Source organism: Sparus aurata, chromosome 11 (genome assembly GCF_900880675.1).
Source record: "Sparus aurata chromosome 11, fSpaAur1.1, whole genome shotgun sequence".
Classification (NCBI taxonomy): domain Eukaryota; kingdom Metazoa; phylum Chordata; class Actinopteri; order Spariformes; family Sparidae; genus Sparus; species Sparus aurata.
In genome coordinates this window covers 23,272,770-23,298,140 of record NC_044197.1, presented here as the reverse complement: position 1 = coordinate 23,298,140, position 25,371 = coordinate 23,272,770, and the positions used below count along the sequence as shown (strand labels likewise).

The 25,371-nt window shown below is 39.6% G+C and overlaps 2 protein-coding genes across 2 annotated transcripts; both read right to left on the bottom strand.

Moving 5' to 3' along the window:
• Positions 1 to 328: 328 nt before the first annotated feature.
• LOC115591230 (receptor-type tyrosine-protein phosphatase C-like) lies at positions 329 to 25,371 on the bottom strand. The gene is made up of 14 exons (XM_030433036.1): positions 24,653 to 25,371; positions 24,413 to 24,523; positions 24,210 to 24,236; positions 6,640 to 6,906; positions 6,291 to 6,536; positions 6,087 to 6,197; positions 5,646 to 5,774; positions 5,374 to 5,526; positions 4,760 to 4,909; positions 3,556 to 3,773; positions 3,390 to 3,450; positions 3,106 to 3,223; positions 895 to 932; positions 329 to 628 (listed from the first exon to the last, which is right to left on the bottom strand). Exons 1-14 carry the CDS (start codon positions 24,828 to 24,830, stop codon positions 579 to 581), a joined length of 1,857 nt encoding a protein of 618 aa, XP_030288896.1. The 5' UTR covers positions 24,831 to 25,371; the 3' UTR covers positions 329 to 578.
• LOC115591232 (receptor-type tyrosine-protein phosphatase C-like) lies at positions 15,289 to 23,870 on the bottom strand. Its single transcript, XM_030433038.1, has 11 exons — positions 23,710 to 23,870; positions 23,361 to 23,606; positions 23,157 to 23,267; positions 22,712 to 22,837; positions 18,937 to 19,089; positions 18,331 to 18,480; positions 17,001 to 17,218; positions 16,835 to 16,895; positions 16,551 to 16,668; positions 16,143 to 16,180; positions 15,289 to 15,903 (listed from the first exon to the last, which is right to left on the bottom strand). The coding sequence occupies exons 1-11, from the start codon at positions 23,711 to 23,713 to the stop codon at positions 15,854 to 15,856; spliced, it is 1,275 nt and encodes a 424-aa protein (XP_030288898.1). The 5' UTR covers positions 23,714 to 23,870; the 3' UTR covers positions 15,289 to 15,853.

Below are 25,371 nucleotides of genomic sequence, written 5' to 3'. Positions count from 1 at the left end.
ATTTAGGCTTTGATTATAACGTAATGAGTTACTTTTGAATGTAATGTAACCAAACACTAGTCAGCAGGAACAAAAAGACACACCTATGACACATCCTCAGCCAGGTAACAACCCTCCTGTACCTGGTGACCTCAGTGCCTCCACTTCCATGTACACTGACGTCAACCGTGGTCTACACAGTGATCGAGCCTGTCTGTCTGTTCATCTCTCTGTCTGTGTCATTGTTTTCCCCGTCTGCCCTTTTGAATTTTATTCCTGTTTCTATTGTTCTATCTCTGATTTCACTCCTTTTTTGCACCAAAAAAATGACAATTAAAGAACTCTAAAAGTGGGTAAAACAATAATGATAACTTTAATTTTCATAGCCCCTTTCAAGGTACCCAAGGACAGTTTACACTTATGGAGGCAGACTGTTAAGTTTAATTAACCAACTTTAATATTGGAGGTCTTAGCTTCAAAACAAACAAGGTGATTAAAAGTTTTGGAGTAAAGTTTCTAAAATGACACACACACACACTACATACTGAACAACTTAAAAGCACAACAAGTTAATGATCGTTAGTTGAGCAGATTCTGTATCAGCGAGCTTCTTTGCGACGCCATCCAGGAGGTGGTGCTTTCACATAAACTACAACCAACAAAAAGGGAACATAATATTTGTGACTCATACAACAGAGGTCCTATGAAAAATACCATTCAAAAGTTTTAGCATTGCAAGTTATAATAGTTCAAAGAATGCTGTAAATCCTGTATTCCTCAGTGACAGCGTGTTATCTAACAACCTTACAGCTAAAACATCATCTGTGTTCTGTAGCCGCTAAATGTGACTGTTAAGACAATTGTAGAGAACAAACACAAACATCAAACAATGAAATAAAGAAAAGATTTACTCACTTGCTGTTGATTCAAGCATCATATCCTCATTCACATCGCTGTGGAGAAAATAGTGAAGATTGGATGAAAAATATTTAGGAAAGCTTGTAGTTGAAATGATATGTTATATTTTATGATGGGATTTAGGTCCTAAACATAATGCTTAGTGATTAGATTGCACTGTTCTTACTGACTGTCTGTATGTATGTATGCTGTATTTATAATGTCCTTGAAAATTGTCTCATAGAGCAAAAAAACTAGTTGCCATGACTCTATTCCTGCAGATATTTGCAGTTGTGACACTGCATCTGTTAGAAATGCAAAGGGACGATGATATACAGTTAAAGCAAAACTCTCGCCAAGATGCAAACTAGGCTTTATTTGTGATTGAATATGAGTCAAACCTTCGTCTAAAAGCATAATTACGACGAAAGAGGCATTTTTTAGATTTACCGTAGTTTCGTTTTCGAGCACGCTCATTTTCAATGGAGTGCTTGGCCACTCTGATGCTAGCATCAAATTCGCTATTTTTAAAACACTAAGAAGGCTAGACACAACATGAAACTTTGCTCGTAGTATCACCAGGGTCTCTACACATGAACACGAGCATTGAGAACATTGTTTGTGTACACAGAGTTTACTAAAAAGAAAGTTTTTGGACAAGTCATGTTAGCAGATGTTTCTTCCGCTCGCTGCCGTCCTGCCAGTGAGAAGTGTTGATCTCTGAATGTGACGTAACCTGGAGGAGAGCTAAGGTGGACCGCTCCTAAAGCTTAGTTCCATATAAATGCACGGACAATTCATTGTTTTGTCGTTAGAGAAAAACAACATTGACCTTGAAGTTGAAAAAGGAGCGATTGGTGCAAATTGGGTAACAAATGGATAGTTGTTGCCGGAAGACAGTAGCGGTCCACCTTAACTCTCTTCAAAGTTACGTTGCATTCGGAGATCGATACTTCTCGGCTGCCATGATGGCTGCAAGCGGAACAATGTACTGCTAACGTGAGTTGTTCAAAAACCTTCTTTTTAGTAAACTCTGTGTACACAAACATGTTCTCAATTAGGGCTGGGATGACGCATCGACGTAGTTGAAGTAATCGACGACATAAATTCGTTGACATGAATAATTTGCGTCGTCCCAAACAGGAAGCGGTGGTACCTGCGGAGGCTGAGAATAGCCCCTCTCACACAGAGACGCTGCATTAACGCCGCAGCTGTGGTTCGTCATCTCCGCCGTTGGTCATTCACACAGAGCGAAGCACCGCTGGAATAAAGACGAACCGCCATGTAATTCACACAGAAAGCTGCGCTGCCGCTCCTAAAGAGACGTGACGGTACACGTCATGGTGATGACGTCGGGGTGTTTCCCAGGTGTTTCCCTGTCGATCTAAACCCGCGGACTGTTTATAATGTGTGGTGATTGAGAACCCGGCCCCCTTAACATCCTGGAAGGTAAAAGAGTTAGGTTTTTCCCGCTAAATTACATTATTACATAATCGCCATCAGTAAACAGGTCGCTGCGTGACTCTGCCACTTGCGGGGACGGAGGCTGTTTTCTGGGGGAAAGTTCACCGAAGTCTCGATTGGGAGGGCTGACCATCGCGGTGATTTCTATCAACACAACCACTTGAGTGAGTTAAAGGTTTTTGCCGGTGACAGACGCTGTTTTTCGGGCAGAAATGTGACGAAGAGTTGGTAGGACAGGCGGGAGGACAGACGCTGCTCCGGTATTTTTTTCCTCATATAAGTTACCAACGACAGTTACAGTTACTACGTTACTTTTGTTTGGTCATGTAACGTTAAATTAATCGTTAGATTAGTCGACTAATCGAAAAAATAATTGCTAGATTAATTGTTAATTAAAATAGCTCTATTCTCAATGCTTGTGTTCATGTGTAGAGACCCTGGGATACTACAAGCAAAGTTTCATGTTGTGTCGAGCCTTCTTAGTGTTTTAAAAATAGCAATTTTCATGCTAGCGTCAGAGTGCCCCTGCATGCTATTGAAAGTCACAGTTGCCCAAAAATGAAACTACTGTAAATCTTAAAAGTACCTCTTTCGTCGTAATTATGCTTTTACACGAAGGTTTGACTCATATTCATTCACAAAAAAAGCCTAGGTTGCATTTTGGTGAGAGTTTCACTTTAATACAAACTAATTACTGTTTAATGATCCTGAACACAATGTGACAGTCAAGCTGGAGCAGGAGAAGAGATGCAAAAGGATTTTTACTTTCTGGACTTTCTGCACTTCAGAACATAGATCCTGCAGACCTCCACAGCTGTGATGATGATGATGATGATGATGATGATGAAGAACACCAGAACACCAGTGACAGCTTTGTCATTATCTATAACATGAGGGTCATAAGAGGAGAATGTAAAAGTGGTGGTATTTATGTTTAAAATACAACATACATCAATCGATGTGTGCACTGCAAGTCTGAACCAAATGTGTGAAATGATTTAACAGAACGATGTGCAACAGTTTGTGGCATTAATTAAAACTACTCATACACTTCGTGTCGACATGCTCAATGACGGGGTCGCTCTCATGTCTTTCATTGAAAACAGTCACCTGGAAAGAGAGAAACTCTGTTTATCAGGGATTAAAGCATTTGAAGACAGATGAGGAATAAAGATGGGATCATTTTGTGTCTCTAAAAATATGGATTATACAAACCTCCACGATGTAGGTGGTAGAATAGTTTAGATCTTTGAAAACAAAATCACATTTTTCTTTTGGGTTTGCTTTAATAAACTCCTGAGGGTAACCATTAGGATAAAGACGTGCATGGTATGTCCTGCGACTGCCTTTCAAGTTTTTTGGAGGACCACAGGTTACTTTAATCTCATTATTCTCTGGAGTAGACAGCGACAGTGCAGTGACCTTATCTGGTTCTGTAAGAGAGAAATAAAAACATATTAACCGTCAGATACAACGCTGTGTGCTAACTCACAGTTAAAGTGATATTATTTAGTTTGAACTCTCTGTATGTGTTTCTCTGTTGGTTGTGCTGGTTGTCAGTAATGATACAAATACAAAATGTGTTAAACAAATATGATTTAATTTGCACTGAAAATAATTTTTTAATCTCTTTTTTAAAATCAAAGGAAAAAAGGGTATAAAAATATCATAAAGTGTTCTTTAAAGTTAGTCTTCTATTTTCCTGTCTTGGTTTTAGATGATCAGTAAATTTGATATATTCTCAAAGTTCTATAAGTTGATTAAAGTGTAGAGAAACAGAGCAATTAACTCTGAAACAACATGTGAGACTCTGTTCACCTCACCTGTGATAAAGAAACAGACCAGAACTGACGAAGCTGAAAGTTGTTTAAAATAATAATATAATATCCATTATTAACATGTGAAGTCAATAATTAGTGTTCATTCCAGGTACATGCTGTGTAAACGGCCCCTTCTTCACTATTAATAATTCAATAATAACTGTCTGATGTCAGAATTTAACGTCATTATTCAAGAAAAGGAAGATAAATATCAGATAAATTGCATCATCATGTTCATTATGATGATAAAGAATTGCATTTAGAATTTCTATTCGTATAATTGGCTTAATTAATGACTAAATAATAATGAATTAGCCCAAAGCGGATGTTGTGTTGATATTACAAATTTAAATATAAAATCAGTAAATGTATTTTTTTACTCGATTCATAATACGTGATGTCACATGATGTCAGTTTCACTGTTTGTTCTGAAGAGATGGTTTCATAAAGAAATGAACTTTTACTGCCACACAGTTCTAACTTTATATTCAACAATATGTGAAACACAAAGGATGAATGAATAAACAGTCAGGATAGTGTGTTTGTATGAGACACGTGTTGCTGTAATCTCCTTCACAACATTTTATTTTCACACTTACTTCCAGGACCAGTTTTCTGTCTAACTTCAGCTGATGTGCCCTCGAGGTTGTTGTTGTTGTATTTGGGTTGAACTGTACAGGTGTAATCAGTCCATGGTTCCAGTCCTTCAATATCACATGATCCTCCTGCTGGATCTTTGTTAACTAGAACTGTAACATAATTGAATGAATGAATGAATGAATAAATCAATCAATCAATCAATCAATCAATCAACCTGTGAAAACTGAGGCTGAATATATATAATCAGACGTGTTTCTGATGAACAACCAGCTTATCTTTAACTGTGCAGCAACTTTTAGCAGTAAGTATTTTTTTCTGACCTCGTTCCTTCGTATAGAAACAAAGATATTAATCTCTGACATGTTATGTCTGTGCCATAGTTCATGTGATGTCATAACTTGTTTACCTGCTGCAGGTTCTTTACACCTGCTGTCACTCAGGACACTAAAGCATGGAGCACTTTACTGAAGGTCCATGGAGAATTCTAATGTCCACACTATATTTCACTGTTTAGGTAAAATTCTCACTAAAATGATCTCCAAGGACTTTCAAAGATGCATTCCTGTGAAGTCAATGAAATAATTATAAAGTTGGTCTAAATAATCTTACTTACACTTAGGTTTGTTGTGAGCAGGTGAGCAGCTGCAGTCATAAGAAAGCTTTGAAAGTGTTGGAAGAACATCTTGACAGTTGGTACTGGTCGTGGTCCAACTCAAATGGATGGAGGTTTCAGTCACACTTGTCTTCATGTTGTTTATTTGAAGATCTGTTAGGACACATTATAAATCTGTAACACTGAGTATCTGGTGTTTTGTCCATAGATATCTGAGGATACAAGCTGATTGTTCTTCTCATAGCACTGAGGTGAAGTGAATCTCAACCTACCACAGTTAATCCTGACGGGGATATCAGTTGTGATTATTATGATGTCGTTGTTGATGTCCATAATGTGACCGATACAGCTGTAGTCTGTGAAAGGCTCCAGCTCAGACAATTCCTTGATCTGTCCATTTTCTGAGGAGAAACAAGAATTCCAACATTTCTTCAACAACTGCTTCCACACAGCGCCTGTGAGCAGTTACACTTTGGAGTCAGATTAGATTCAGATGTGGACAGCAAATAAATAAATCACCTGTTCAGAATCACAATACCTCGACTTCCTCTTACCCCAAAAGTTTCTAAATACAACTGATTGTTATCATCATATCTGTTGTTTTTTTTACAGAGTGATGTTACGGTGCATACTGCCTTTAAAGATTTTCATGTAAATCCATTCACAGTGTTGGTGACAGACAAAGTCTCTGTACTTCTTGTCTTTCCACTTACCCTGACAGGTGTAATCAGTGGTGAGATGACACTTTGAAGGTAATGTTGTGTCTATCTCTGCAGGAAGTTTACGTTGAACTGATGGATGTATCTCACTTGGAATTAAGAAACCTGTAGAAGATTGAAAACAGCACATACATTAAAACATGATGGAGTAATGTCTCCACCACATGCAGAAATACAGGAGGACTCTGAGCTACATACCAACAGGGATGTTTTTGGTGAATCTGAAGGGAGAACAGTTTCCTGAAGTGAAGGTTGTAGTCAAATCTGAGCAAATATCATTGAAACCAGGTTTGATGCAGAATATTTTATTGTCACTTGTGCACGACTGAGCTGGAATATGATCTGAATTTGACATGGAGGAGCTGATGTCCCATTCACTCCGGTAACAAACTGATCCAGGGACGCATGATGAAGTGCTGGTGACGTCTTTAATGTCACTTTGACCTGCAATAGACAAGTGATGCACAGATGGTCAGTGTCACACACAGGTTCACTTCTTAAAGTAAAAGTAAGTTGCAGTTCAACAGTATAAATTATTTTTACTTACTCATGCTTTTTGTTGTTGTTTTATGTTCACTGCTGCTGCAGAGTGTTTGTCCATCAGTGCCATTATCAAATGTCACATAATGCTCATATTCAGTACAGGGCTTCAGGTGTTTGATGTCATGTGATGAGGTTTGACCGAAGTCAACGTTGACTGTCTTTCCAGTCTCATGTTGCCCCCCTTCATTCATCTTTATGGTGTAGAAGCCAGGGGGAGAGCCTGTGATGTCAATCTGGAGGCCAAACTTGATGGGTGTAACAGTGTAAGAACCTGCAAACAAAATCCACAGAACAATGAAATCTCTTCTTTCTTTTTAAAATCTCAGTTGGTTCATGATAACGTAAGACTGATACTCACACAGTGGAGGTGGTGTGTCTGGTGGGGCTAAAGAATGAATTCAAATAGGATTAGAAAAGGGAAATGATACATATATGATTATAACACTTTGAAATAGCCTTCCAAAATAACTTGGAAAATACGCTGCATTTCCTGCTAATGTTGGTGACCACATACATTCTGTTTCCTCTCGTTGCAGAGCTGGTGTTGCTCCTTAACACTCCTTAGTCTCATTTATGTCTTCAACACATTTGTTTGAGCAAGAAATACAAAAAAATCCCCAGCAGCACTGGGCAAGAGCAGATTTATAGACTGTGGAGGAAATGCGGTATTTATCTGCATGTGTTCAGTTGGACCTCACAGCTGCTGCTCTGAGTTCAAATTCTTCCTGGTTTTGGACTTATTGTTAAAGTCCTGACAGTAAAACATCATCGAAGTCCCCTAAAGGTTGCTGACGTTCACAGGATTGTCTCAGTGTTCAGTTCAGTGATACAGAGTTGTCATAATGCTGCACCAACAGCTACATAGATTAACGTCTTCATAGAGTTGATTTGATTTTTAAACAAAAGTTAATAAAGGCTCTGACCTGACAGACCCTGATAGACAATCGAGAGAAACCTTTACGTCGCTCATTTAATTTCTATTTCTAACAAAACTTTACTTGAATATTCATTTTTCTCTTCATGTTTTACTTTTATTCCCAACATTTTTAAGACAAATATACAGGCTCATTACTTCAGTTTGAATGCATTTGAGAGGGATTATTGACTATTTTTATTTTGCGTCATTGGATGCCCCCCTCCTAACATCACAAGACTGTGAGGCGAAGAAACATCAAATAAGATGTAATAAGATGGAAACAGAGGGAGGGAGACTTGTAACGTGTATCTGCCTGGATTTTTCTTATTTTCTCACCATGTTGTTGCTCGAGATTCTTTACCAAACCCAAATATTTGATGTACTGGGAATGAAACTCAACAATTAAATATCTTTGTGCTACTTTTACAAACATCTCTGACAAATCCTACTGATTCCACCTTTAAGTTGAATAGTCTTTGATTTACAATTACATGACGTGCTGTTCAGTTGGCTTTGCACAGAAATGGCTGGTAGAAATCTCCTTCAGAGGGACACTTTTTACTTTTACACTTATATACCTTTTACTTGAGTAGAGAAGTTGAGTACTTCTACTTTTTACACTGCCATCTGTACTTCTTGAGTAACGAATGTGTGTACTTTTGCCACCTCTTCATATTTGGTTCAGTAATTAAGTAGAAAATGACAGGCCTCACTCTCTGCTTCCTGCGTGGTTTTTCTGTTTAACTTCCGTGATGTTGAACCTCAGATTATCTGATATGTGCAGCAAGTATTGACTGTTATATGAGTGTGCCGAGTCAGACGCATGGCGTATCTGAACTACATATTCTGTGTGTCTAATGTTCTGTTGTAGTTTAGGTCGTGATGTTTCCACAGACATGTCTTTTGGGTCAACATATCTTCTGGTTGGTAGATTGTGGAAATGTTTGTACAGACAAACAGTTAGGCTGATACCCACATTATTCATATTATTAAATGGTAATGATAACCTTGTGAGTCTTAACAAAGATACTCAAGGCTACAGCTGCATTTTTGTCTTCCTTGCCTAAAAATGTTGCACAAAAAGATTTTGTTACTCCCCAAATTTACTTATCAACACAGTTGTGTCTCCACCAGAGTTACAATGTATTTCTTCACCTCTGCTATCAACGAATGTCATCAGTGAAGTTTTCAACACAAAGCTGAACAGTATATTTCCCGGTCTTCAGCTCTTTATTTATTTTGATGGCATATTTATCACAGATAGAGCTTGTGATGTTGAGTTTAAACGCAGAAATGTGGTCACTGAGACAGTGTAAGTGAACCTGCAAAAAAAACTCTTTAATCATGAGTCTATTTGTGAAATGTGATTTTAAAGGTTTTCTTCACGTAGATGTTGAACAGGCTGCTGAAGTTACAGTTACATTTACACACTCAAAGACAATATTGTAAAAAGCACATTCCTATATATATATCATTTGAATTTTAATAATTTGTTTAAAAAAGTATTATAATTTGATATCATGGAATTGATTGATATGATTCACAATTAGTAGAAATGAATCAAAAAAATCCTGAAATCTTGATGATGTAAAAAAAAACCGCTGATAATGAATTAAAGGAATTCTGATCCAAATTAAAGGGGCACTGCATAGTTTTGGAGGGAAAAAACCTGCAGAGAAAGATTTTGATTCATTGATTTTCATGCCTGAATAAGGTGAATAAACAAACTGTCATCACGGGACAACACAGTTTCATACGTCGTACTTATGACCCGTCTGAGTATCCACCTTTCTAGCATCAAGCAGCATCCGAGGGACCTAAATTCCCTCTGAGGACAGCTTGTTTATTCAGTTATGAAATACTGTACATCAAATGAATATTTTGACTTTACCTCATTCTTACTGTAAATGTTTCCTTTTCTGAATTTGAATTTCTTCTCTGAAACTATATAATGCTCCTTTTAAAGGTCCTATTGACCTGTGTCAGTATTTGATGAGTTTGGGAATGAGTCAAAAATCTACTTTTCTAAGTAAGACCTTTAAAAAACTGTTTTAAGTCAGAGTGCTGAGGATGAATAACTCATCTCTCAGCCTGAGGAAAGAAGCTGCTCTGTAGGTCTGATGGTATGGTACAGCACCAAAGATTACTTGGCGGCAAAAATCAAGCTAAAAGGAAAGTTCCATATGATAGATTTAAAATGATACAAAAATACGGGTACTGAATATAACAGATGGCTGATTTAAAAATGTAATTGACACTCACACTGGATCAGCTAGAAAATTTTAACACATTTTAGAGGTTATAAAAAAAACAAAAAAAACATGAAGTTCATTTATAAAACACTTTACAAGTACAGATAAATGTATTTTCTGAACTACCTGTTGCCTATTCATCAACTGTGTCGGGTTCTACTCTCATCTATCTTCATGTAAACACATAATCAGCATCTCAAATAGGGAATACTACACATGTACCGCACAGTGCCTCATCAAGGTTTTTCACAAGATCAAGACCACGCTTTCAACAAATCCTGATCTGTTTGCTGCAAAAAAGTTGTTGCATTCTCTAACCTCTTCATTAAATAAAATTAAATGAGTTTGTCTTGAAGAACAGAAAACATTCCTTGTAGATAGGTAGAAGGGAAGATATGACTAGAAATCATTTCTTAAATCCTATTTTTATCGTATAATTGATTTTTTTTATTTATCTTCCCCACATTTTTATTCATTTAAATCCAGTCAGTGCTTTTTAACTCTGTTTATTTTATCATCATCTACACTGATTGTAAAAACAGGAAGATTTTAAAATGTTCTTATTTTACATTTTTTTACATTTACATTTACATTTGATGAAAGCTGTGAAAGTGTAGTCTTGTGAAGTCAAAGTAAACCTATGTCCTTTATATGGATATGAAAGACATACAGTGTTCAGGAATAATTATGTTATAATGATGAATTGTGTTACATTTATATTTGATAAATTATATGTTTTTTTAAATATCATGTATACTGTATTATGTATATATGATTATGATATTATATTTATAATATTTTATAAACACTATTTGTTTTAAATATGTATATGTATATATATATTACATTATTACGTCAAAGATTTACTCAGAGGTCATTGAGGGAAGGCCTCATTTACATTGATGTCAAGTAACAACTTAAAATGACATAAAAGCTATAAAATATTAAATGAATCATAAAACCATGAATTAATCAAGGTTTGGGGTCAGGGTAAGGTCAATAAAAGATACAGTTCAGTTCACAGCTGGTTTATATTAAATGTTGTTAATTATTCAAATTAAACATGAGTTTTTATTCGGAAGGTGATATTTTACTCAGTGTTTCCAAGATGTTATTGTTGAGGAGTATGGATCCGTGGGCCTTTATGGATCATTGCTCTCTTCTGTTTTACAGATTGTGAAGGACTGCTCGGTCGTCCTCCTGGATCCAAATTCTTTACATATATTTTATATAATCTACTTGATAACTCTTTCATCAGAAATGCTGTCAATGAGATCTGTATGCGATCTGTTCTGTTCCGTAGATGCATCAGCTATTGCACGTTTTCGGAAGTTCGTCCTCACTTTAATTGATCGGATTAGATTTGAAAAGTAATCTCAACTGTTTCGAGACTATTGGCTGTTAATAAAGTGATGTTGAACTGAAAATCATATTGATCTGAAATAGTGTTTTATCATTTACACAATTCAAAAAGAAAAAATGGCAAATCTCACATAAATGATCACTCACTAACGATGACACGGCCCTATTTTTAAAAAACAAAACAAAAACTGATGATGATGATGTTGAAGATGTTTACTTACTGTTGGCCAAAGCGACTCCAGCCCAGAGCAGCAGGACCTGGACACCACAGAGACCTGCCATGTCCAGGAGTCAGGGTGCACACAGCTACAAAAAAGCAAGACAGTCCAATAAGGAGACACTCAATCACCCATAGGGAAGTTTTTTTTCTCTTTAAGGCTTAGAAAGAAATGACTTATTTCACCTTCTGATGGAGCTTTTTTACCTGTTGAACTAAACTTTATCTGTGGTTTCAAGTCATATGAGTGGGCGTTATATTCCTCCCACAGTCTGTCTTCGCCTCCGCTGTATATATGGTGACAGGAAGCCCCATTTCTGCTAAGCCACAGCAAACATGATATCCTGTTTCATCCAGAGGTAGAATCTGTTTTCGTCATAGCTCTTTATTTTTTATTTTTTTTATTAGTCACCCAAAAATGAAAACTCAGTCATTATCTGCTCAATCCCATGCCGATGGAAATTTTGATGTCCACTTAACACTTCTGTAGCTTGACAGCTGCAACAATCTCCTAAACAACTGAAGGCTTGTTATAAAATGTAAAAAACCAACAACAAAAATAAATGAAGGAATTGACTAAATAAATGGCCCCATATGGCTCATTGGTATAATCCAATTCACCAGAAGCCCTGAGATCCCGAATAGATTTTTTGATGTTTACACCTTTGGGCCCCCATCCAGACGGGGTACTCACTAATGCTTTTAGCTTTGCAACTACGGTGAGGAGTGTTTAAATAACATTTTTTCAAATCAGTTTTGGAACTCTGCTTATAGACACTTGGATTATGATTAAAAAGCTGTATGGAGCCAATTAGTATTTTAGGGGGTTGTTTTGTTACACTTTAAATCAAGTCCCCTTAAAATGACGAATTCATTTTGATGATAAGCATGATTTATGCTTCTGTGCCGAATCATCATTTTCCTTACAGCGTAGACTCTGTGTAGGTCTGACGTGCACCTCTCCAGAAATATAACTGCACGCTGCAGCAACGAGGAACCACAACAACTGTGATTGGTCCACATAGAAGCATCAACATTATTTAGTTTCTCTTCCGGTGCGTAGCGGCGGTGCAGATTGCGGGGATAGTAACCTGTAGTATCCCCAGGAAGCACACTGCTCTCTTTGGCTGTTGATATCCCTCCTGATTGGCCTGCTGCTCTTCTTGGATGATACTCCTCCTCTGGAGCCACTTTTCACTGCAAGAGTGTCTCTGGGCGGGAGAGAGCAGACTGGCTGAATGTCCGAATGGCAGGCTGCCCGCCAACAAGCAGCGCAGTGGCAAAGGCTGGCTTGCTGAAACCCAGTCGTTTAAGATGGGTTCGTGTGGAGAGGCTGACCTCCCTGCAGACGCTGCCTGTCCGCTCTCTCTAGCTCAGAGACCCAGCTATGAGCTGAAGGAGTCTGTGTGTTAAGGGGGAAGTACAGCTGACAATCCACTTACCGCCAACAGCAACACAGATATGAGCCTCACAAAATCAAAACCTGCACGACAGACGCCAAACCGCTATTGCTATGTCTTGTGTTGTTGCACTTGCTTGATGTTTAGCTGTGTTAGCAAAGTTATTGACTTGCTAGAGTTTGATCATAAGGCAAGTAAGCAAGTTCAGCCAATAGCATGTTATAGCTGTGTGTTCTTGTCCCTGGTTCAGGTGACTGTAGTTGGTGTTTCTGTCAAGTTCTGTTAGTCTCGTGCAGCGCTTGTGCGAACTTTGAGTGCCACATAGCACAAATGCCTGAGCAAACATGTCAAGAATGATGTTTTCAAGACATGAGTACAGGACATAGGACATAGTTTTTTTTTTACTTGTAGTTAACACGTAATGTGCTATTAGGTCTGAGGAGTTGTTACAGAAACCTTAAATATCTATGACAGCAGTGGAAATTGTGGTAGGGGGAGGGGTGCAAATCACACAAATTTCAAATTATTAACTGTAATGTCAGAGTTGTTTTTACACAGTATAATAGTCTACAGATGAAAACAAACACACAACACAAAAGAGCTCCATTAACATTCATTGCCATTGCTACAATTCCCAAGCCAGTCCCAGCAGTTGATTCACATGAAGGCATTTATTTGTATGGCCCATTGTTTGTCAGCCAAAGATATATTTAGAATTTGTGGGTAGTTGAAGGGATTGATTGCAGCTAAAAGATGACAGTCATATGATCAATGACACCTGTAGTCTGGTTGATTTTTTATTTTATTTCAGGCTTTGGTGATTAAAAACATCAATAAACAATGACCTGTTGCAATATGATACATCAAATCTACAGACACTCTTGAACTCTTTTTCAACTTTTTCACCTCTGAAATATGAACAACCTGTACTGCTCACCTTAACAGTCGCTATAAAAACAATCTCACCAAGCTGGAAAGACAGAAATAACCTGTCAACATCCCAATGGCTCCTTCTGTTAGCTGAATACATTTAAAAGAAATACAAATAGCACTTAGATAACAATAACATCCACATCAACTTTTTTTTCACAAATGTTGGACCCCATTCATTGATAACACTTTCCTACCTAACACCAAAAAAAAAATGTATACACACATGGACACATCCCGTAAATTTAATAGATCTAGATAGTGAAAACACTATCCAATGAATCTGTAACTGTCTCACCCTGCAGAGGAAACTATCACCCGTTAGCACCGACATACACACCACATGTCCCTAACTTAGCTTTGTTCAGCCTCGTGTGCATAAAACAACGTTGGCCGACTAGCCAAGGAAGCTCAACTAATGTTACGATGCTCAGGGGTTAGTAGTCGATGGCTGTTTTTGTAACGAGTAACGTGTGTTAGTTCTGCAATTCAAGTAATCTATCTTTTTGTTTATTTTTTTATAAAAGTCTTCTGTTACTGGAAGAAATTGCTGTCTTTTGCTTTCCTTACTTTACGTTCGCAACATCACTGCTTTATTGTCGAAATCTCAAACTTTTGTTTCTTTAATATTGCCCTTAAACTTTTTTGTTGTTTTAAAAGGCCTATATGCACTTAGATTATTTGTGCATAGGAATGTGTTTTGACAAGCCCGGAACTTTCATTGTATTTGGGCTTTGATTGTAACGTAATGAGTTACTTTTAAATGTAACGTAACCAAACACTAGTCGGCAAGCACAAAAAGCATTTTCTTTTCACTGCAATACCACAAGTGGCCACCTGGCAAAACTAGGTTCTATTAAAGGAGTCATCACCTGGTTTTTTACATATCCAGTCCCTCTTGGATCGCTTTGGATCAATTCTTAAAACTTATTAGAAAAAAATAAATTAAAAAAAATCAAACATAGAGCTTGTTCTGACACTTTTTCATACCGCGACTTTCTCACGCGTGATTATGCGCGAGGTTTTGACCAGTCCAGATGTGCATTGTATTAATCTGTAATGAGGCGTGCGTTGATTGGCCGCAGGAAGGACAGAGCCGGAATGGGGGGCAAGCCTGCATGCACACACAGACTCCAAAACATAAACAGCCCCCTGTCATGGCGCACACACTAAATGACGAACCTTACGGAATTCAGGCATTTATGTACGAGCCAGAGTCGGAAACCGAACGGGAGAGTGAAGAGGCAGAGACGGTGGAAGAGACATGTTTACAGCAGGATGTCTCTGAATGGTAAATTCTTTTTTTTTCCTTCTTACTTTTCACACTCGTGTTTTACATGTAAGACCTGAGTTTTAATGCTGGCGGTCACGATGTATGGCGTGAAATAAGCAGATTCGGCGTGCTCACTCTGGCTGAGGACGGCTGTGAGCCAATGCTTATGCAAGTAGCCTCCTGTGGAAACGTCACCACAGGAGCAGAGTCAAAATCTCGTGCTTTAGGAACGCGTACTTCTGTGCGCTATTCCTGTTTAGAGCCAAAGCGAAAAAAATAAGCCACTTTCAAACTCCAGCTTTTCTGGCAAGTTTCAACAGAGGTCCAACACCAATATGCATGATTTAACAAGAGAAATTGCGATTTCCGGGTGATGACTCCTTTAAAGCCTATGACACATCCTCAGCCAGGTAACAACCCTCCTGTACCTGGTGACCTCAGTACCTCCACTTCCATGTACATGGACGTCAACTGTGGTATACACAGCGCTCGAGCCTGTCTGTCTGTTCATCTCTCTGTCTGTGTCATTGTTTTCCCTGTCTGCCCTTTTGCATTTTATTCCTGTTTCTATTGTTCTATCTCTGATTTCACTCCTTTTTTGCACCAAAAAATAACAATTAAAGAACTCTAAAAGTGGGGAAAACAATAATTATAACTTTCATTTTCATAGCCCCTTTCAAGGTACCCTAGGACAGTTTACATGTATGGAGGCAGACCAACTTTAATATTGGAGGTCTTAGCTTCAAAACAAACAAGGTGATTAAAAGATTTGGAGTAAAGTTTCTAAAATGACACACACATACACACTACATACTGAACAACTTAAAAGCACAACGAGTTAATGATGGTTAGTTGAGCAGATTCTTTATCAGCGAGCTTCTTTGCGACGCCATCCAGGAGGTGGTGCATTCACATAAACTACAACCAATAAAAAGGGAACATAATATTTGTGACTCATACAACAGAGGTCTTATGAAAAATACCATTCAAAAGTTGCAAGTTATAATAGTTCAAAGAATGCTGTAATCCTGTATTACAACCTTACAGCTAAAACATCATCTGTGTTCTGTAGCCGCTGAATGTGACTGTCAAGACAATCGTAGAGAACAAATACAAACATCAAACAATGAAATAAAGAAAAGATAAAGTTTACTCACTTGCTGTTGATTCAAGCATCATATCCTCATTCACATTGCTGTGGAGAAAATAGTGAAGATTGGATGAAAAATATTTAGGAAAGCTTGTAGTTGAAATTATATGTTATATTTTATGATGGGATTTAGGTCATAAACATAATGCTTAGTGATTAGATTGCACTGTTCTTACTGACTGTCTGTCTGTATGTATACTGTATTTATAATATCCTTGAAAATTGTCTCATAGAGCAAAAAAACTAGTTGCCATGACTCTATTCCTGCAGATAATTGCAGTTGTGACACTGCATCTGTTAGTAATGCAAAGGGACGAAGATATACAGTGAATTAAAACTAATTACTGTTTAATGATCCCAAAAACAATGTGACAGTCAAGCTGGAGCAATAGAAGAGATGCAAAAGGATTTTTACTTTCTGGACTTTCTGCGCTTCAGAACGTAGATCCTGCAGACCACCACAGCTGTGATGATGATGATGATGATGATGATGGTGAAGAAGACCAGAACACCAGTGACAGCTTTGTCATTATCTATTACATGAGGGTCATAAGAGGAGAATGTAAAAGTGGTGGTATTTATGTTTAAAATACAACATACATCAATCGATGTGTGCACTGCAAGTCTGAACCAAATGTGTGAAATGATTTAACAGAACGATGTGCGACAGTTTGTGGCATTAATTAAAACTGCACATACACTTAGTGTCGACACGATCTCTGACGGGGTCGCTCCCTTGTTTTTCATTGGAAACAGTCACCTGGAAAGAGAGAAACTCTGTTTATCAGGGATTAAAGCATTTGAAGGCAGATGAGGAATAAAGATGGGATCATTTTGTGTCTCTAAAAATGTGGATTATACAAACCTCCACGATGTAGGTGGTAGAATAGTTTAGATCTTTGAAAACAAAATCACATTTTTCTTTTGGGTTTGCTTCAATAAACTCCTGAGGGTCACCACTAGGATAAAGACGTGCATGGTATGCCCTGCGACTGCCTTTCAAGTTTTTTGGTGGACCACAGGTTACTTTAATCTCATTATTCTCTGGAGTAGACAGCGACAGTGAAGTGACCTTATCTGGTTCTGTAAGAGAGAAATAAAAACATATTAACCGTCAGATACAACGCTGTGTGCTAACTCACAGTTAAAGTGATATTATTTAGTTTGAACTCTCTGTAAGTGTTTCTCTGTTGGTTGTGCTGGTTGTCAGTAATGATACAAATACAAAATGTGTTAAACAAAGATAATTTAATTTACACTGAAAATATTTTTTTTGATCTCATTTTTAAAATCAAAGGAAAAAAAGGTATAAAAATATCAGAAGGTGTTCTTTAAAGTTGGTCTTCTATTTTCTTGTCTTGGTTTTAGATGATCAGTAAATTCAATATAGTCTCGATTCAAAGTTCTATAAGTTGATTAAAGTGTAGAGAAACAGAGCCATTATTTGGCTAATTTAACTCTCATTAACTCTGAAACAACACCTGAGACTCTATTTAATTCAGCACCTGTGATAAAGAAACAGATCAGAACTGACGAAGCTGAAAGATGTTTAAAGTTGATATTTAAGTAATTATATCCATTATTAACATGTGAAGTCAATAATTAGTGTTCATTCCAGGTACATGCTGTGTAAACGGCCCCTTCTCACTAATAATTGGAGCTACATCATGAAGCTCATCATCATGGCTTGAAGTGTGACATTCTCATACTGTCGGCCCACAGAGTCTTAACTGGTTTTAATATTAGGGAATGATAAACTGTCTGATGTCAGAATTTAACGTCATTATTTAAGAAAAGGAAAATAAAACATCAGATAAATTACATCATCACGTTCATCATAATGAAGAACTGCATTTAGAATTTCTATTAGTATAATTGGCTTAATTAATGACTAAATAATAATGAATTAGCCCAAAGCGGATGTTGTGTTGATATTACAAATATAAATATAAATTCAGTAAATGTATTTCTTATACTCGAGTCATAATACGTGATGACACATGATGTCAGTTTCACTGTTTGTTCTGAAGAAATGGTTTCAGAAAGAAATTAACTTTTACTGCCATACAGTTCTAACTTTATATTCAACAATATGTGAAACACAAAGGATGAATGAATAAACAGTCAGGAGATTCTGTTTGTATGAGACATGTGTTGCTGTAATCTCCTTCAAAACATTTTATTTTCACACTTACTTCCAGGACCAGTTTTCTGTCTAACTACATCTGATGTTCCCTCGAGGTTGCTGTTGTTGTATTTGGGTTGAACTATACAGGTGTAATCAGTCCATGATTCCAGTCCTTTAATATCACATGATCCTCCTGGTGAATCTGTCTTGACTGGAACTGTAACATAATTTCATCAATCAATCAATCAATCAATCAATCAATCAATAAATCAACCTGTGAAAACTGAGGCTGAATATATATAATCAGACGTGTTTCTGATGAACAACCAGCTCATCTTTAACTGTGCAGAAACTTTTAGCAGTAAGTATTTTTTTCTAACCTCGTTCCTTCATATAGAAACAAAGATATTAATCTCTGACATGTTATGTCTGTGCCATAGTTCATGTGATGTCATAACTTGTTTACATGCTGCAGGTTCTTTACACCTGCTGTCACTCAGGACACTAAAGCATGGAGCACTTTACTGAAGGTCCATGAAGGATTCTAATGTCCACACTGTATTTCACTCTTTAGGTTATATGGTCACTAAAATGATCTCCAAGGACTTTCAAAGATGCATTCCTGTGAAGTCAATGAAATAATCATAAAGTTGGTCTAAATAATTTTACTTACACTTAGGTTTGTTGTGAGCAGGTGAGCAGCTGCAGTCATAAGAAAGCTTTGAAAGCTTTGGAAGAACATCTTGACAGTTGGTACTGGTCGTGGTCCAACTCAAATGGATGGAGGTTTCAGTCACACTTGGCTTCATGTTGTTTATTTGAAGATCTGTTAGGACACATTATAAATCTGTAACACTGAGTATCTGGTGTTTTGTCCATAGATATCTCAGGATACAAGCTGATTGTTCTTCTCATAGAATAGAATAGAATAGAATTACTTTAATGATCCCAGACTGGGAAATTATTTTGTTACAGCAGTAGTGGGTCAGCAAATAAAACACTTAAAACACATAAATAGAATCCAATATATACATAGTGTATATATACAGTGCACAGTGTGCTATAAACAATAATAATATATACAACAAAACAAAATATGCAAAATATACTATAACAATAATAATATATACAACAAAACAGTAGAGAGACCAGAGTTCTCTGTCAGGCAGAGGTGAGAGAGTTATTATATAAAGTGATGGATTGTGGCAGGAAAGATTTCCTGTATCTGTTGCTTCAACAGCGAAGCTGAAGCAGTCTTCCGGAGAAGGTGCTCCGCTGTCTGACCAGTGTGAGTTGGAGAGGGTGGAGAGGATTATCCATGATGGATAACAGTTTTTTCAGTGTCCTCCTCTCCACCACAGCCTCCAGAGTGTCCTGTTTGCAGCCAATCACAGAGCCAGCCTTCCTGATCAGTTTGTTGAGTCTGTTGGTGTCGCTGGCTCCAATGCTGCTTCCCCAACAAACCACAGCAAAGAAAAGTACACTGGCCACCACAGACTGATAAAAGATCTCCAACATCTTGCTGCACACGTTGAAGGATCTCAGCTTCCTCAGGAAGTAAAGTCTGCTCATCCCCTTCTTGTAAACAGCTTCAGTGTTAGATCTCCAGTCCAGTCTGTGGTTGATGGTAACACCCAGGTACTTGTAATCCTCCACCGCCTCCACATCCTTTCCCAGAATGCACAGAGGTTGGAAAGCCATCTTCCTCTTCTTCCTGAAATCTATCACCATCTCTCTGGTCTTGCTGATGTTCAGCCGCAGGTGATTCTGTCTAGTCCACTCCACAAAGTTGTCTACCAGTGCTCTGTACTCCTCCTCCTGTCCCTCACTTATACACCCAACAACAGCCGAGTCGTCAGAATACTTTTGCAGGTGACACGACCCGGTGTTGTACTGAAAGTCAGTGGTGTATAAGGTGAACAGGAAAGGAGACAGTACAGTCCCCTGTGGAGCTCCTGTATCACTAACCACCGCATCAGACAGAACACTGCCCATACGGACAAACTGTGGCCTGCCTGTCAGGTAGTCAGTAATCCAGGAGATCATTGTGTCGTCTACACCCATCACCCGCAGCTTCTCCCCCAGTAGCAGTGGCTGAATGGTGCTAAAAGCACTAGAGAAATCAAAGAATGTGATTCTCACAGTGCCTCCTCCACCATCCAGGTGCGAATGGGCTCGTTGCAGCAGGAAGATGACAGCGTCATCAACTCCCAAGTGGGGCTGGTAAGCAAATTGCAGAGGGTCTAGCAGGGCTCTCACCTGCGGCCTCAGGTTGGCCAAAACCAGTCTCTCCAGCACCTTCATGACGTAAAATGTGAGGGCCACTGGTCGATAGTCATTGAGGTCTGATGGTGTCGACTTCTTTGGAACAGGAACCAGGCAGGAAGTCTTCCAAAGCACCGGTATTCTCTCCTGACCCAGGCTCAGGTTGTAGAGGTGTTGTAGGATAGGAGACAGCTGGCTGGCACATGTCTTCAGGATGCTGGGGCTGATACCGTCAGGACCTGCAGCCTTCTGCTGGTGGAGTCTCTCCAGCTGTCTCCTAACCTGGCCTGCAGTCACAGTCATGCGGGGGAGGCTGCTGGTGTCTTCAGTGGAGGACGAGGAGGTGGAGGAGAAGGAGGTAGAGGAGGAGGAGGTGGAGGAGGAAGAGGTGGGGGAGGAAGAAGAGGTGGAGGAGGAGGAGGAGAGGTGCTGCACAGGAGAGCTCACAGCAGGGGAGTGAGGGTGGAGAGGAGGAAGCATTTGGGGCAGTGAGGGTGTGTGGGGGTCTGGAGGTGTCAGGGAGACGACAGAATGCTGTGAGCTGAACCTATTGAAGAATCTGTTCAGCTCGTTTGCCCTCTCCAGGCTGCCCGATGACTGTCTGCCGCTCACCTTACACCCAGTGATCTGCTTCATACCAGTCCACACATCCCTCACATTGTTCTGCTGGAGTTTGGCCTCCAGCTTCCTCCTGTAGGCATCTTTACAGGCCCTCAGCATATCCCTGAGTTCATGCTGCACTCTCCTCAGTTCTTCCCTGTCTCCAGACCTGAACGCCCTCTTCTTCTTGTTAAGAAGGGCTTTCAGGTCATTGGTGATCCACGGCTTATTATTAGGGAAGCAGCGTACAGTCCGGGTTGGCATGGTGGTGTGTTCACAGAACCTGATGTATTCTGTGATGCAGTCGGTCATGCTGTCCAGATCCTCTCCATGTGGCTCAACAAGTGCATCCCAGTCTGTCGACTCAAAGCAGTCCTGTAGTGCGTCAGCAGCCTCCTGAGTCCACCTCCTCACGCTCCTAGTGTGGACAGGCTGCCGCTGAACAAGAGGCATATACTTAGGGGTCAGCAGAACCAGGTTGTGGTCAGATCTTCCAAGAGGGGGGAGGGCTGTGGGACTGTATGCATCCTTAGCATTTGCATACAACAGATCCAGTGTGTTACAGTCTCTGGTGGGGCAGTCAACATACTGGTGAAATGTTGGAAGGGTTTTATCCAGTGAGACATGATTAAAATCCCCAGTGATGACAATAAATGCGTTAGGATGCTGCGTCTGTATCTGGGCAACAGCGGAGTGGATGACGTCACAGGCCAGCGCTGCATCAGCTGAAGGAGGAACGTACACACCGATAATGATGGCGGATGTGAACTCCCGGGGCAAATAATAAGGCCTCATCCCCACAGTCAACAGTTCAATGTCCGGGGTACAGAGACGTTTCTTCACATGAACATGTCCGGGATTACACCACCTCTCACTCACGTACAGTGCAATCCCTCCTCCTTTTTTCTTTCCGCTGCTTGTCACGTCCCTGTCCGCCCGAACAGTGCTGAAGCCGGGAATCGCCACGCTGTGGTCCGGGATGTTTGAGTGAAGCCATGTCTCCGTGAAACACAACACACTGCATTCACGATATTCACTCTGAGCTTTTATCAGCGCGGCGAGCTCGTCCGTCTTGTTTCCCAGAGACCTCACGTTTCCCATGACGATCGCCGGTACAGCCGGTCTGTGTCTCCTCCTCTTCACCCTCCGTTTCACTCCGGCTCTGCAGCCACGGCGTCTCCTCCGCAGCTCCTTCAGGACCTCAGGCCTGGCTCCGGGTAGCAGTGCAGGTTTACACAGCGCAATCAGCTGGTCGCGTGTGTAAACAATGCGCTCAGTGATGCGCTCCTGACCCTCCGTTGCTAGGGCTAGCAAAAACATCTCAAAAACATAACAAAAAGTGCCGTAAAAGTTCAAAAAGAAAAAAAAAGAGAGGTGTTCGTCCTCTCCCAGTCTCCGGAGAAGAGCCGCCAAAAGTTCAGCGAAAACCAGAACACAAACACAACACAAATACAACAAAAACTACGAAAAAAACTTAAAAACCCACGGGAGCTGCTGTTACAGGCTGCCACCTAGTACGGCGCCATAGCAACCGTAGCAACATTTGGCGCCATAGCACTGAGGTGAAGTGAATCTCAACCTACCACAGTTAATCCTGACGGGGATATCAGTTGTGTTTATTATGATGACGTTGTTCATGTCCTTAATGTGACCTATACAGCTGTAGTTTGTGAAAGGCTCCAGCTCAGACAATTCCTTGATCTGTCCATCTGAGGAGAAACAAGAATTACAACATTTCTTCAACAACCTCTTTCACACAGCGTCTGTGAGCAGTTACACTTTGGAGTCAGATTAGATTCAGATGTGGACAGCAAATAAACAAATCACCTGTTCAGAATCACAATACCTCGACTTCCTCTTACCCCAAAAGTTTCTAAACACAACTGATTTTTATCACCATATCTGTTGTTTTTGTCTTTTTTTACAGAGTGATGTTACGGTGCATACTGCCTTTAAGGATTTTCATGTAAATCCATTCATAGTGTTGGTGACAGACAAAGTCTCTGTACTTCTTGTCTTTCCACTTACCCTGACAGGTGTAATCAGTGGTGAGATTACAGTGTGAAGGTAATGTTGTGTCTATCTCTGCAGGAAGTTTACGTTGAACTGATGGATGTATCTCACTTGGAATTAAGAATCCTGTAGAAGATAGAAAACAGCACATACATTGAAACATGATGGAGTAATGTCTCCACCACATGCAGAAATACAGGAGGACTCTGAGCTACATACCAACAGGGATGTTTTTGGTGAGTCTGAAGGGAGAACAGTTTCCTGAAGTGAAGGTTGTAGTCAAATCTGAGCAAATGTCATTGAAACCAGGTTTGATGCAGAATATTTTATTGTCACTTGTGCACGACTGAGCCGGAATATGATCTGATGTTGACATGGAGGAGCTGATGTCCCATTCACTCCAGTAACAAACAGATCCAGGGACGCATGATGAAGTGCTGGTGACGTCTTTAATGTCAGTTTCACCTGCAATAGACAAGTGATGCACAGATGGTCAGTTTCACACACAAGTTCACTTCTTAAAGTAAAAGTAAATTGCAATTCAACAGTATGAATTATTTTTACTTACTCATGTTAGATGTTCTTGATTTTGTTAAAAGTTCAGTGCTGTTACAGGGTGTTGGTCCACCAGTGCCATTATCAAATGTCACATAATGCTCATATTCAGTACAGGGCTTCAGGGGTGTGATGTTTTGTGATGTGGTTTGATTGAACGTTGAACGATGAACGTTGAATGTCTTTCCAGTCTCATGTTGCCCCCCTTTATTAATCTTTATGGTGTAGAAGCCAGGGGGAGAGCTTGTGATGTCAATCTGGAGGCCAAACTTGATGGGTGTAACAGTGAAAGAACCTGCAAACAAAATCCACAGAACAATGAAATCTCTTAGTTTGTATAAACAACCTGATGAGATTTTTTCTTAAAATCTCAGTTTGTTCATGTAGATGTTAAACATGCTCCTGAGCTGAAACAGAAGGAGCTCACTGAGAAACACTGGAGAGAAATATCACTATCATTTGTACAAGTGTTTGTGAAGATGAGTGTAAAGATAACGTAAGACTGATACTCACACAGTGGAGGTGGAGTGACTGATGGGGCTAAAGAATTAATTCAAATAGGATAAGAAAAGGGAAAATTATTCATAAATTATTATAAAATGTGGAAATAGTCAAAGGTCAAGTCAAAATAACTTCAAGCAGGTGTCACATAAAACAGTTTTATCACAGTCCTATACAAGAAGACGTGGTTGGTTTGCAAATGAGAATATTCCAACCTTTGGTGGAGTCGTTCACTGTGGTGGTGGGCGTGGTGATTGCAGGTGAGGTCTGGTTTTGCGTGAGGTTTGATGTGCTGGGTGAAGTGGTGCTGAGTGAGGGTGAGGTGTCTGCAGGAGAAGAACTGTCTGAGAACTTCAGGTGGAAATACCTTCACTGCCAACAGTCTCACCTGATGTAAAGCCTAAGTGCTACTTCATGTTTCCAATTCTACTGTAAACTGAGGCTGAGTACATTACCAGACACGTTGGTGGAAGGGAATGCTTGAATTGAGGACTTTGAGGCGAGGGTAGGCGTGGTAGGTAAAGGTTTGAGGGCTGAGCTGGTTGAAGGCATGACAGGAGTTGTTGTCATGATGCGTGGAGGTGAAGTGATGACAGACTGGTTGGCTACTGAAGGTAAATTGGAGTCTGTCATGTTGCATGGAGGTGAGGTGGGTGTAACATCTGCATTCCGAGAAAACAAAATCAGGCCAAACCCAATATCCCAATATCATGAAAAGGTGCTACATGTTTTATTTTCCCTCCAACGTTGGTGAACATACAAATCCTGTTTCCGCTCGGCTGGTGTTGCTCCTTGTCCTTAGTCTCATTAATGTCTTCAACACATTTGTTTAAGCAGGAAATGATTAAAAACACAGCAGCACTGGGCAAGAGCAGATTTAAAGCATCAGGAGGAAATGCAGTATTCATCTGCATGTGTTCAGTTGGACCTCACAGCTAGAATAGCAGAAAAGGACTCCTGTTGAGAACTACCTGCTTCTCCGAGTTCTGATTCTTCCTGGTTTTGGACTTATCGCTAAATTCCTGACAGTAAAACATCATCGAAGTCACCTAAAGGTTGTCAACGTTGACAGGATTGTTTCAGCAGTGGTACAGAGCTGTCATAATGCTGCACCAACCGCTACCTAGCTTAGCTTCTTCATAGAGTAATTTGAGTTAATGTATAAAGAAATTAT